General features: G+C 40.6%; 1 protein-coding gene across 1 annotated transcript in view; it reads right to left on the bottom strand.

The window, feature by feature from the left end:
* Window positions 1-13,665, bottom strand: part of ubr4 (ubiquitin protein ligase E3 component n-recognin 4) — a 52,582-nt gene that overhangs the window by 14,211 nt on the left and 24,706 nt on the right. The window contains 32 exon segments of the mRNA XM_030423364.1: window positions 1-33; window positions 226-316; window positions 523-872; window positions 963-1,091; window positions 1,464-1,589; window positions 2,184-2,322; window positions 2,437-2,676; window positions 2,830-3,023; window positions 3,372-3,459; window positions 3,558-3,643; window positions 3,930-4,074; window positions 4,278-4,446; window positions 4,617-4,859; window positions 4,983-5,061; window positions 5,248-5,475; window positions 5,579-5,728; window positions 5,828-6,037; window positions 6,282-6,395; window positions 6,473-6,677; window positions 6,909-7,077; window positions 7,338-7,475; window positions 7,811-7,915; window positions 8,399-8,576; window positions 8,814-8,944; window positions 9,211-9,322; window positions 10,487-10,608; window positions 10,794-10,925; window positions 11,123-11,297; window positions 11,773-11,907; window positions 12,011-12,074; window positions 12,982-13,198; window positions 13,390-13,606. The exon segment at window positions 1-33 is cut by the window's left edge and continues 52 nt beyond it. Coding sequence (XP_030279224.1) covers window positions 1-33; window positions 226-316; window positions 523-872; window positions 963-1,091; window positions 1,464-1,589; window positions 2,184-2,322; window positions 2,437-2,676; window positions 2,830-3,023; window positions 3,372-3,459; window positions 3,558-3,643; window positions 3,930-4,074; window positions 4,278-4,446; window positions 4,617-4,859; window positions 4,983-5,061; window positions 5,248-5,475; window positions 5,579-5,728; window positions 5,828-6,037; window positions 6,282-6,395; window positions 6,473-6,677; window positions 6,909-7,077; window positions 7,338-7,475; window positions 7,811-7,915; window positions 8,399-8,576; window positions 8,814-8,944; window positions 9,211-9,322; window positions 10,487-10,608; window positions 10,794-10,925; window positions 11,123-11,297; window positions 11,773-11,907; window positions 12,011-12,074; window positions 12,982-13,198; window positions 13,390-13,606 — 4,914 coding nt within the window.

The following is a 13,665-nucleotide window of genomic DNA, read 5'->3' as shown; positions in this document are numbered from 1 at the left end:
CAACAGCAGCATTTCATACTGCAGATTACTAACCTGTTGGGAGAACATGACATCATGTTCAGATCAATATTCGGAATTCTTCTACAAAGTTAACCTGCTTAATCCAGGAGCTCTACCATTAAGATACAGATGTGATTTCCCCCCAAAAAATGTATATATCTGGAGAAATTTCTCTTAATCTTTCTTTTGTCTAACTTCTTCAATGGGATATATAATAGGACATACCAGGTCAGGATTGGCCCAATGGCCTTTGAGAGCAGCAGACACCTTGGCGATAATGAGGTCATTCATCTGCTGAGTGGCCTCTGGATGATCTCTGAAGCAGGAAAATATGAAAATAAGATACCAAATGATATTCAATTACCAATGCAACCCAGAGATCGAAGAGCTTATACACACAGCTAAGTGTGAAAAGCAAATTTAAAGTATATTTAGATGTGTGGTATATACTTTAATTCCAACACCTTATTGAGAATTAGTGTCAACTCTTCTACTTATCTACACTAACGGGGATGGACATACCGGGTGAGAAGACAGACCAGCTGGCGCACCTCCTCCCTCATGGCTGCTGTACCTCGTCGCAAGTTATACTCAAACAGCTCACGGATGAGACCCTGGAGGACCAGGATCTGCCGAAGGGCTGGGTTAGTGGCCAGTGCACGGAGCAGTGTGATACAGTGACCCGTGACAGCTGAGGCACAGCCATAGCACTTGGTTGAGGAGGTGTGGCCGCAGCCTAGCACAGAGAGTGCCCGGTACTGACTAGCAGTGAAGGTGGGCTGGTGGCTGCTGCTGCTGCGGGATGACTTGGTGGCAGCTTCTCTCTGCTGCAGGTCGTACTCCAGGAGCTCTTTACGTGATGCAAGCACTTTCTGTGAATAGAAAAAAGCCCAGAGTTTTCTGTAAGTGGGGAAAAAAACTAAATGCACCAGTAACTAAGATCATTATTTTTCCTCAGTAACCTGTATAATCTTGGAGAGCTCATCAAATGATGTCTTGCAGTCTCCGCTGTATTCTTGAGCCAGCTGCTGGATGTATCTGTTCACATTAGCAGAAGATGTACCTAGTCCCGCTCCTGCTCCAGTGTCATCCTGGGGGAATGAGAGGAAAAGAATACCATGAGATTAAACTACAAAAATAAGATTAAAACAGGCCTAATTATAATTTCTAAGGAAATGCAAGACTACAAAATACTGAAGCTGCTATAAATGACTTTATGTCATACATCTAGGCAGTTGGACATCTACCATGACATACTGTTCATCTGCAGCCATCAATGGTTTTCTGTCGCATCACAAAATCTTATTTTTGAAATACTAAAATATGTAAAGACGATGTGTGATGTGTATCAGTAGAGATGTACCTTACATTATAGACAGTAGCAAATGTGGTTAAAGAGGCTTTCATAACATTTCTCATGCCTCAATTTCTTATGTAGTGTTCAGGGCTCCCCTGAGACTGACCTGTGGTTTCTCTGGTGCCGCTTCATTGACTTTAGACAGGAGGCTCTCCAACTGGGGTCGGTGACCCATTAACTGGTGGTAGACCCTGTCAGCTTTGTCAAGCAGGGTATTGATGTTAGTCACAGCCTGCAGGAAAAAAAGATATATTAAAGATTAAAAGATGATTCGGGAGGATGAAGGTAGAGATAAAGAATTCATCAGGAAAAAGTACTTCAGTCATTTGCAAAAACTGGGGACAAAACTTATATTTTGCCAATCAAAATATTTTACTAAATTATTATAATTTTTTTCAATGGCAACCCCCTTTAACTTCAGGGTTCGTACACATTTTTCAAGGTCAAATTCAAGCACTTTTCAAGCACTTTTAAGGGTCATTTTTAAGATTTTCCAGCGCCTTACTGCTGGGGTAAAATACGTATCTAAAGGAATATATATACTTGTGATTTTTTTCTTCACTTTTTATCACAATTATGTATATTGTACTATGCTGTAAACATCTAAAATTATATACTATAATAGCAAAAACTTCATAAATTAATTATCCAGTCTGATCCCAATTTTGTAAAAGACAGTTATAATGTCAAGCACTTTCAAGCACTTAAACTAAAATCCAAGCACTTTTCAGACCTTGAAAACACAACATTGAAATTCAAGCACTTTCAAGGATTTCAAGCACCCGTACGAACCCTGTAACTTGTATTTCTCAGAGTGACTTCTTACCTTTTTCCTGTCTTCCTCATTCTCAATGGGATCCACAGCACAGCATGGTTTAGCATATAGCATGAAATCAAACCGGGCGTATTTGCAGAAACCACAGGCATTGCACAAGAAGGGGTCTTTTTCATCGTAGTTGATTGACCTAACAGAAAACAACAATCAAATTTCAAATATAATACACTTCAGTGTTTCCAATCATTACCAAATGTTCCCCAATCTTTTTAGACCGGCAGAGGAAGCCTGCTGCGTTGCGTACCTGCACTTGTGACACTGGTAGACGTTCTCACCACAGTTGCCACACACCCCGGGATTGGCCGGCACAGATGCACTGCAGCGTGGACACTGCAGGGTCTCAGTTGAGGCCTGATAGTTCTCATAAAAATCGGAGAACTCGATCATCAGGTTGGAAGCAACGATGGGTAAAGGAAGGTCAATCTTTACCTCTGTTTGTCCTGGGGTCAGCTGAACTTTCTTGGCTTTGTGCCAGCGAGCAGGCCTAAAAAGAGAAAACAAGTTGATTTACTTCATACTGTCAACTGAATGAGAGTGAAACTGTTGCTAGTGGTTCAATATGTAAACTTGTATCTTATAACATTCTGAAAAAAAAAAAAAAAAAAAAAGGTAATGAACATATGATTAGTAAACATACTTGTTCTTCAGCTCCACGATAGCCTGTACAGTTCTGTTGTTGTAGTACAAATTGATGGTACGGACCATTTTGGTGCGTTTGAGGTCACCGATCTTCACTGTGACTTTGCTGATGGTGTGGCTGCCAATGAGCTTGACGACTTGCTGAGTGGTGGTGTAACGGGTGTCCACTTTGATTGATGACAGTTTTATATTCTGGAGGGCAAACAAGACAATCTTTTAAAACAATAATAGACTGTGTTTATGCCAGCAGGGTGTTCCAAAGGCCCTCCTGCAGGTGGCCTTATGACCTGTCCTTGTTCTGTTTGCTTTTGCATGATAAACAACAGTAGTATGGAAATAAAGAATGTCCTTAGCCTGTCACATTTGGTATTCACTGTTCAGATTACAAACCAAAAACTAACCACAGTCTTACCAATCTTTACCAATGCAAAACCATTGCCAACTAACAAAGAAAAAAAAATTGCATTTGAATTAAATTAACTAAACTTTTTTCCCTTGGGTAGTGATTGCATCCATTAAGGGGAGTTATGTTTCACGTACCGAGAAGGGAACTTCTGGATTGTTGCACACCAAGCAGGGGTCACTCTCCAGATAAAATCCATCAAACTCCACTAAACCAGACAGAGTGCTGCAAAAGGAAAAACATAAAAATTCTTATGAAGACAATGTCCATTACTTATAATTGCATTCTTCTTGCTTATAGCTAGCATGTTTTGATAGACATACTTGTAGATGTTGGAGTTGGGGTGATTCGTCAGGATATGGTTTTGTGCCCTTAGGATTTCCACAGCTTTCTGAGAATACTCTTTCAACTAAACCACAAAACGTAAACAATTAGAGAGAAACAGTTTGATAGAGATTTCGAAGCATTATCATTGTGAGGTCTATGTTCTGCTGAATGATGAAAAGGCTCAGACATCCAGAAGTATCCCTTACTGTAACTTTACTTTAAAAGTACATTTTGGACACAGTCCAATTTTTAAATTGTTAATTACAGAAAGTCAAATGTTTATATAATAAAATAGAAGGCAACAGTATAAAAATCTCACAACAATTACTGCCCTAGGATCAGTACAAACAATGCATGTGACGACAAACCTTTTTCTCTGTCTGAGGGGTTTTAAGTGAGAAGTATCCAAGCAGGTCGACAAACTGGGCAGCTTTGCGACCATATGCTGGCAGCTCAGGCCAGATGGCCCAAGTCAGCTCCAGCAGCAGCTCCTGCTGAGATTTACTGGAGTTCCTACGGAGAGATTGACATGTCATCAATGCAATTCACCATTTAATAATTCAGTGTTGCTTTTCAATCAAACATGTTTTTTCATTGGTGCTTCAACTTTATTTTCAATCATCCAGACTAAAAATAAGGTAGTCTAAATCTAACGACCAGGCTCGCTTTATGCTTGAGTTTGGGGCCAAACTGAATGTGATGGATGTCTACAGTACCTGTAGATGTGAAGTGCCAAGCAGTGGGCTTGCCAGCGCACAGATGATGAGTTTGACTCGAGCAGGAAGCAGCGTAAGAACTGGATGAGGGTCTCTTTGTCTGCAAACTTGTTAAGTTGACTGACCAGAGCCATACACAGCTGATCCTCCTGGCTTCCAACTCCATCACCTTTTGTCAGTCAGCAAAGATACAACACAGTCAGGGCATTAGCATCTACTATCCATACCCAAATAACCTGTTCAGGTTCACTGGGGGGCTTGAGCCTGTTTCAGGATTGAATGTGTACAATCTAAACAAGAATTGGTATGAAGTATGAGAAAGTTGGGGTGATGCCTCACCCTCTTTGTCTTTCTCCTTGTCCTCTTTTTTGCTCTTTTTACTGGATGACTTGCTCTGAGAGGACTGAGAAGCTCCTGTCTGTCCAGCACTACCAGAGCCCCCTCCGGAGAATGATGAAGAGGAGGAAGAGGAGCTGGCAAGCACCTTACTGCCGCACAAGGCGCAGGAGAGCAGTTGCAAGAGCACAGGGGAAACACCCTCATCCACTAGGAAGCTCACTTGGAGGAGGAAGTACAACACAGCTGAACAGAGAAGACAAACAGGTAAGGAGGGAAAATAAAGAGAGGAGAATGATGTTAACACGAGTGGCCTTAAATAAAAGCTTCTTTATTTCCAGTTACAAAAGCTGATCTGAAACAACTTACAGTCATCCTTCATGCAGAACTTCTGCCAGTTGATTGTCCTCTGAGTGGCAATTTCAGCACAAGCTTTCAGATGCTCCATCTGCAACAAGAGAAGCAACTTACTATATTACAGTAGTATCAAAGACCAAAGAAATAGAATATTATTAAGATTTTAGCAAATTGAAAAAACTATGAGAATGAAGATCACATAATGCCATAGTCAAAATACAGCACACAAAAGAGGCTCTGTGTAAGTAGTCTGAATGACTGCTCAGAGGACACTCACCAGACTGATGAGTGTGTCATACTGTAAAGCTGAACCAGATGTGGCTGTGACAACACCAGCCCGGAGGAAGATGCCCTGCTCCTCCAGGAGCTTCTTGATGCTGCGCACATGGGAGTCAAGAGTGTGCAGATCCCGCAGCTGACGATATTTTTCCTTTGAGCCACAGATGAACAGCAACAGCTTTCTGACTTGCCTCCTGACAAATGGTGTCTGTTGAATCATCAGATACTGAGGAGAAAAGAAATACAGAATTAAGAGGTTGTATTTCTGTGTTTTGTGTAGACAAAGGTTGAAATGGAAAATCATCCAAGTGATACACTCAACCGCTTACTTCAGACAGATAGTAGAACCAGGAATGGTCAAAGACAGGAGGTGGGATACGTGGGTTGGTGTCAGCAATCTTCTTGATCTGATACGGCAGCCGGAGCACCATTTCAGTCAAAAGTTGTGAGTAGGCTTCAAACACATCAGCAGCATGTCCCTAAGGGAAGGAGCAACACAGTATGTCCAAATACCATTCCTTGTACAAAAATCACTTTTTTCTGTTTTAAAGATAAAGACGCCTGCTGTTGTCTGATACCTTGACATATTGGCGCAGGAAGAAAGGGCTCATGTCTGGTGGAGAGGAAGCTGTGTGTGGTCGGAGGAGCTGGCTTGTGGCCACAGGCTCCTCTTCACCCTGTTGGCTCTTCCAGAACTCCAGGAGAGATTTGAGCACGTGGAGACAGTAGTCAATAGCCCCGAGGCTGAGCAAAGCAGTCGCTGTGGCATTCGAAATAAGCGAAGATGACTGCAAGAAAGAAAGAGAGTGCATCTTGCATGTAAGTACAATGTACAAGCAACTTAATGTTAAACATGCTTAAAAAGCTGTCCATGGAGAAATTTTGTCATAGAAAATGATTTGTGTGCAATGCAAGCAGGCACCTTCTGTGAGTACTTTAAGGTGGATTTGAACATTTACCATCATGACATTTATCTGACAACCTTTAGTCTAAATCAGGGAGAACTACATAAAGAAAATAAAGAGGATGTACCTCAGAAGAGGATTTGGAGCCAGATTTCGTTCGAGACATGAAAACGCTGAGCAGTCTCATGATGACCAGGTGAACTTCATTGATGGAGCTACGTTCATTCTTCTTGGACACGTCCTGCAGAGGAATAACATGGATTAAGTAAAACGATGACAGTTTAAAAGCCCAGTTCCTCACAAGGAGACTGTGTTTACCTTCTTGTGCATGCCGAGTTCAGCAATGAGCTGTGCTAGCAGGTCATCCAAGGCACCCTTATCTTTTTCATCCTCGCCATCCAGGTCGGAGGTCAGCATTAGGATGACCTGCATGTAGGGGATGGCTTGAACTCCACCTACATTGTGGAGCTGGGAAAGATGCTGAAGCAAACGCTCCAGTAGCATAAGACGAACCATGTGCAGCCTGACAAGAAACAAATTTGATACAAATGTTCACTTCTGCAACTGAGTTGACCATTTTGGACTGAATGTGATATTCTTTATTATGACTACTGCTCCCCAAAAATAAATGTTTTCTCTCCCCATGGCCATTGACTGTAGAGATATAGTGTCTTCACTGGCAAATGCTTGTTGTCAGTATAATCTTAAACTTTCGTCTTTATCTGAACTCCTGCATTGCTGCCCAATTGCTGACCTGTTGCTTGTGTGGATGTCTCCCTCTGTCTCTCCCTCTCCTTCTGAGCCATCACCTTCCTGCTGGGCTGTAGTGGTGCTGATGGCTCCAGTGCTGGAGCTGACGCTTCCTGGACCTGCAGGGTGGCCCTCCACTGCTGTGTCCCCATATGCACTGCTGCGTCCTGACACTGTACACACAAATTCACACAAAAATGCAACTAAGCAAACTGGAAACATGAAAATATATACTAAGCAAGTGTTATGGTGTTGTTTTAAAAATAAAAATGAAATGAGTCTGTAAAGTCTTATACGGTTATTGTAGATAACAGATACAATACAATTTTAGACACGCATATATAACATTTTGACTATCAGGCTGACACAACTAACACAACATCTCTTATTTAGTTGTGTTTAGGGCCACTGTTGTTTCTCTGCAATCACCCACCACTGTGTTCCCCGGCTACAGAGTCGATTGCAGAACCTCCACTCTCTGAGCCCACACTGCCGCCATGCTCAGCTGGGGAGGTCCGCAGTGTGGAGCCATCAGTAGCAGCTGTGCTGCCCTCATCATCTGATGCCGGGGCTGAAATCATAGCAATAGCTGTAACAGTAAATACACCACGGTCATCTGGCCAGGATACATGATTCTAGTTCGTACTTGTTCACCAACAATGCAATAAAGCATGCAGCACATTCAAACAACCTGATATTCAAGTTTCTGTTCGTGTTGAACAGATTAGGTGGTTAGCTCCAATGTAGCATATTATCACACATGCTGTGAGATATTGAATTTTTTACTTCAAAACTGTAGCAAAGAGAAAAATATTTGAGTGTCTTATGTGAAGTATGTACTAGCCACTGTGACCTTTCAGATCTAAAACCTTCATCCTCATACAACTACGGAGGTGGTCTTGTTACCTGATGCTGTGGTGTCTGAAAGGGTGCCAGCATCCAATGACGAGGAGCTTGGGGCCTGGCCAGACAGGCCAAGGCTCTGAAGGCCAAGAGCACTGCTGCTACTCCCTGAAAACGTCAAGAACATGTACAATATGTTAGCAGCACACACACAAAACACTGCTTGTGTGTGATGTTTATTCTGATATAAGATCTTGTCTATCATTTGAGGTTTACAATAATCAAAAACCAAACTTGACTGATGTTTGAGGATGAATTCAGAAACTACCGTCCGAAAGCATATTTTATATTTCAGTTTCTGGAATGTTACAATACTTAAGTTTCATTTTTGTAATCAGCGTTTAAGCTATATGAAACTATAAAATGTGTTAATTGTGTAGGTGGTATTATCCGTCTTATTATCAATCTAGAACTAATATCAAATTCTCAGTGCTTGCTAGCTGTCTTCAAGTCTTTTTATTTGGGTTGAACATATCTGTGGATGAAACAGTTTGCAACTGTGCAGAACAGATGGGGAGAATGTCTAACTGTGAGGCACTCTCGTTTACCACAGAGTTAATGCTTCATCTTATATATCTTTTGGTTCTTGACCTTGTTGATCCTGCTGAAGGCTCAGAGCAATGGCCAGCTCTACCATAGTCTCATCATCTGCATCAGGAGGAATGTCCAGCATGGGGGGGAAACCCTCAGCTCCAGCCAGCAGAGCCTCCAGAGGAGATGGGTTTCCATTGTTGACATTCTCTGCCGTCTCCAGGACCATGGACTCTGACTGTAGTAGAGAGAAAAACAAAGGTGTTATTATTTCTCCAACACACAGCTTAAGATAAACCAGGTTCTTACTAAGAGTTATATTTTAAGCTTCATATGCCAGGGAAATAATAACAAAGTTGACTATTATGTTCATATATTATTTGTATGCGAGTTGTCTGCCCACCTCTCAAAATGTTAACAATGTAACAGTAATGTCAAATATCACGCATAGACTTAATTGGCCCTCTTTACTCACCACCATTTCAAAGTCACCATGGTCCACTTCATTCTGTTCCTGACTCTCCTGTCTACCCTCTTCTCCTCCAGTCAGCACTGACGACTGCATTTTGTCATCTGCATCATCGTCATCATCATCATCCTTGTCTCCTGATAAAGGAAATCAACCAACATGTATTAGAGATCTAGACCAACTTGTGGTCACAAGAGCCTCATAACAGGTTTAAATTCTTTGTTTAGACATCGTTTGTTTTACTACACAGAACAGGCATGAGTTGTGTGCACTGAAAAACCTCTTGAAACTGTAATTGTCCTAATGCTTTGTAACAATACACATTCATAACTCATATTTTAATACTTCAAAATCACCTAGAAAAACTCAAACACAGCTTTGTATACAGCTGGTGCAAACTTACCCATGGGTGTGTTGGAGCGTGGGGGAGATGGAAGGGTCACATGGCGCCGTTTGTTTCTTGGTCGAAGCACTCTGATCAGAGCCTGCTTACAAGCGAAGCTCACAGCTGTGTCCTGCATTGGTACAAATACACTTTAGTTACCTGATGAGAGCCTGTATGCTGACTTTAACTTAAAGCAACACATGTAACAGTTCCTATTCTAACTGTGAGATATAATTATGCCAAATAATTTACTGATCCTCAAAATCCTGATTATAAATAGCCTTATACAGTCTTGCATGAGCAAACTATCAATATGATGGTAATCAGAATGTTACAGCGGAAACAGCCATGCTCCACAAAAATGGTAAATTTGTTTATTCACAAAGTTTGGCAAATCACAAGACCATTTGGTAGCGATGCCGATTTATATCTATTCACATGCTTTAATACTAGGGCTGGGTATCACCAGGTACCTCGCGATACGATACTATCACGATATTTTGCCCATGATAACGATAATATCACGATACAGCGATTCTGCGATAATCGATATATTGCAAGAAATTTCATCCATGATACATCACGATATCTGTGTCAATGAAGAAATTCAGAATTTATTGACAGCACTGAATCCGTTTCACAGGAATAACAAAACATTGTCAATCAATTTCACACAAATGACAGCCAAGTAAACAGAGTATATTGCACAGTGTCTCTTCTTAACACACACACTGACTACAACTATCATTAAATATCTATATGTGTGGGTTTCGAAACTACTTAAACCATTTTTTAAATTTTATTTGGTTGTATACCTATGTTTGAATAAAGATAAAGCTTTATTCAAAGCTTTATCTTTGAAACTTTATAAACAATTATATCATGTTTCCAGCTTTATCACTGGAAACATGATATAATTTACATGTATTAAATAGGGGTGTGCCAAAATATCGATACTACGATATATCGCGATATTTCGTCTTGAGGTACGTTATCGATACACTGGTGCCGAATATCAATATTAAAAAATGTAAAAAAAAATATATATATATTTTATTTATTTATTTATTTATTTTTGGCCCACCACCTCCACCCAAAAAAAAAAAATTAAAAAAAAAAAAAATATATATTTTTTTTACATTTTTTAATATCGATATTCGGCACCAGTGTATCGATAACGTACCTCAAGACGAAATATCGCGATATATCGTAGTATTGATATTTTGGCACACCCCTATTTAATACATGTAAATTATATCATGTTTCCAGTGATCAACAGAAGTACTATACTTACTGGGCACAGTAACATTTGCATGTAGATTTTGGAGGCTACATTGATGTAATCCAGTTCACAGGTGCAGTATGCATGGATGATATCCACCAAGGCATTTACTGTCGCTTCCACATGAGTGAGGCCTAACATGGATGACAAGAAAACAAATTCACATCATTTTCATCTAGATGTAAAGAAATCATTTACTTTCAGCCAGTATCAATTATGTGTAAATGTTCCACATAACATTTAAATGTAAGCTGATGACCAATCATGTCACATTACTTATAACTTGGACCCATTTTTCACATGCAGTCAATGTAATTACCTGGCAGACAAGCAGGAGCGAGGAAAGCGTTCTTTGGTTTCAGGGCATGGAGCTTCCAGAAGTTATTCAATAGCTGAGTGATGAAATTACAGCTTTCACCTTCCACGTGTTTTTGCCCGTCCTCTGGCATTTCTGGGTAAGGAAGAGAAGAACATGAAGTATTAATTGAAAAATTGGAGGTTATTTAGCTCTTAAATCATTTAGAAACACCAACAACAGTTGTTCCGAAAAATATATTTTTGAATGTCTGTTAACAACAAGTGGGTAACGATATAAATGACGTACACACAAACTGATATTCAACATTTGTCACCCGACAAGCATCTTACCAGAGTCATGGTGTAACGACTTTGTTTCTGTGAAATGCACCAAGTTGTTGGGTCTCATGATTGCAATGGAGCGGGCAGTGATCACGAGCCTCTGAAAGACATCAGGGTCGAGCTCCCTCCCGTCACGGCTGCAGCTATTCAGACACTGTACTGCGTTACTCAGCAAGGACTGATCCTGATGACACATAAACATTGCATTAGTTCTTCATAAGTGATGTATGTATGTATAGGATGAGCACAACATTTAACACCTAAAAAAGTATGGTGTGGTTTCTGAACAAACTTTATTTACACATTTTGCGGTTGATAGGTGATTAACGAGAACCAACGCTTTTTCTGCACTGCCAGCTCCACAATATTCCCATACATTGCCAAACAATCATGTTGGCTTACTTCCTTCATAAAGATTCAACAGTCTAACATTTATGCCACTGTGATCTGGTTCGCCACTTTCCCTGACTTACTAAATGTCCCTTACTGGCTTAAAAGTACTAAATGTACTGGACGACTGAAAACTGTTATCAACATGATACCAAATGTAACATTTAATCCTTCACTTAAAGTAATTTGCACTTATTTTGCTGGGCCTATTACAACACGACATGCATGGAGAATGTTCTCACTTTAGTCTGGTCCATTTTGTTTTTTACCTTATGGTTGTGGTAGGCAGTTCGACTAGTGTGCAGGCTGGCAAGAAGCCCTTTGGTTTGCTGTTGCACACCAGCAGGGGTTGGCATGGACAGGAGTAGAGTTGCCAACTCCAGCGCTGCAGCCTTATTCTTTTCCTACACACAGTTAAGACATGAGGTCAACAATGTTCCCTAAAGGGAAGCAAGTTTAACACAGGGTTTTTCACTCAAATATATTATTAAATCTCCATCTATTTACCTTTTCACTGGAGGAACCTACTGCAAAGCAGCTTTCCAAAGCCTCAAGGGAGCTGACTACCAACCTGAAATTGACAAAGAAGATCAACAATGCTTCTACTGCAGCTTTCTCCTTAAATCAACCAAAGAGCAAATCTTAACCTTTTGTGCTGATCTAAATGCCAAAACAACACTGAATGCAAGAATAGGAAAAAATGTTGCTATTGTACAAGTGTGGCAATGATGCATGGCATGTTCACAGTCTCAAGCATGGACACACAAACTGGCACACATGCACAAAACCATACAAACAAGCAGAGAAAGGGCAGTTACTAACCGGTCCAAGGTTGATAAGGACTCAGTTTCACAACTTTTTATTGTATTTTTGGGAGCAAAAGAAAAAGAAACAAAAACAAAGTGTGAGGATCACAGAAAGAAACAAGTGAAATTAAATGATTCAGTTGAACATAAGAGAAGCATGCAAGAAAAGATGACATCACGATAGCCATGCACTAAATACTCTACCGAGAACCTAACCCCCATTGATAGATAGATAGATAGATAGATAGATAGATAGAATTACTTTAATGATTCCAGACTGGGAAATTATTTAGAACTTCAAGATTGACCCCTACAACTCCTGCTGTATCACTGGACTCATGAAGGATAAAGATATGGCAGGAGTGTGTGATATGGATAAAATGTGTTACATTTAACCAAAATATGAATATTAAATTCAAAAACTTCTATTAATATCATATCATTATTTAGCTGGAAAAAAAAAATTAAAAGATAAAAAAAAAGGAAACAGGAATGTTAGCTAAAGATATTACACGGTATCAAAAGAACAGAAGTAGCCAGTTGAAAGTCAAAGAAATGGTTACACTATCTCATCAGATCATGAGTGTGGTTAATTTAACGACAGAGGATTGAGAGGTGTAAATGCCAACAACTTGTGTTGAACTTCTGAAGCCTTAAGTGGAAAGCCCATACCTCTCCAGCACACTGCCACTGGTGGTGGTAGGGGTGGCGATGTCTCCATCAGAGGTGCCATTGCCCTGGTTCAGGTTGGGACTGCAGACATTGTTAACCGACGCAGAGGAGAAGTCCTCTGGGGGATCCTCAGGCCAGCCAAACTGCTCCTTGGTTTTTCCATAGATCTTGATTGAATCAAGCATGGTGACTCCAGCTGGGTCAACAGACGCTCCAACTTTAAAATGAACAGAAGCATGAAACAGTGTGCTTTAGTGTTACCCATTTAGTTAAATCCTTATATCAAGAAACTACAACAATGACTAGAATGATTTCTTAAGTAATAGGTAATCCACACGATTGGCTATTACTAGCAGTGACAAAATACCCACTCATTAACACTAAGGTATAATCATCTCTTGCTCTTACTAAATATAGACAGCTTCTTGTCAGCCTGCAGTGCCTCCTCTCGGGTGAAGGGAAAATCAAACCAGCGGGCTCTCGTCAGGTTTATCTGCATGGTGCGTCCAAAGACCTCCACGTAGGAGGGAGCCCTCTCAATGGCCTGAGTGCCCACCTGCACCCGCATGCCAGTCATCACCATTGAACTGTTGTTGTTGACTGCCTCCACTGTGAATCCCCCAGGCTAGAAGGAAAAAAACAGATTCATTTCTTTGTTCACGATAGCCTATACTAGCCATAGCC

The sequence above is a fragment of the Sparus aurata genome, chromosome 7 (genome assembly GCF_900880675.1).
Source record: "Sparus aurata chromosome 7, fSpaAur1.1, whole genome shotgun sequence".
NCBI lineage: Eukaryota > Metazoa > Chordata > Actinopteri > Spariformes > Sparidae > Sparus > Sparus aurata.
This window is presented reverse-complemented; position numbering and strand designations above follow the sequence as displayed.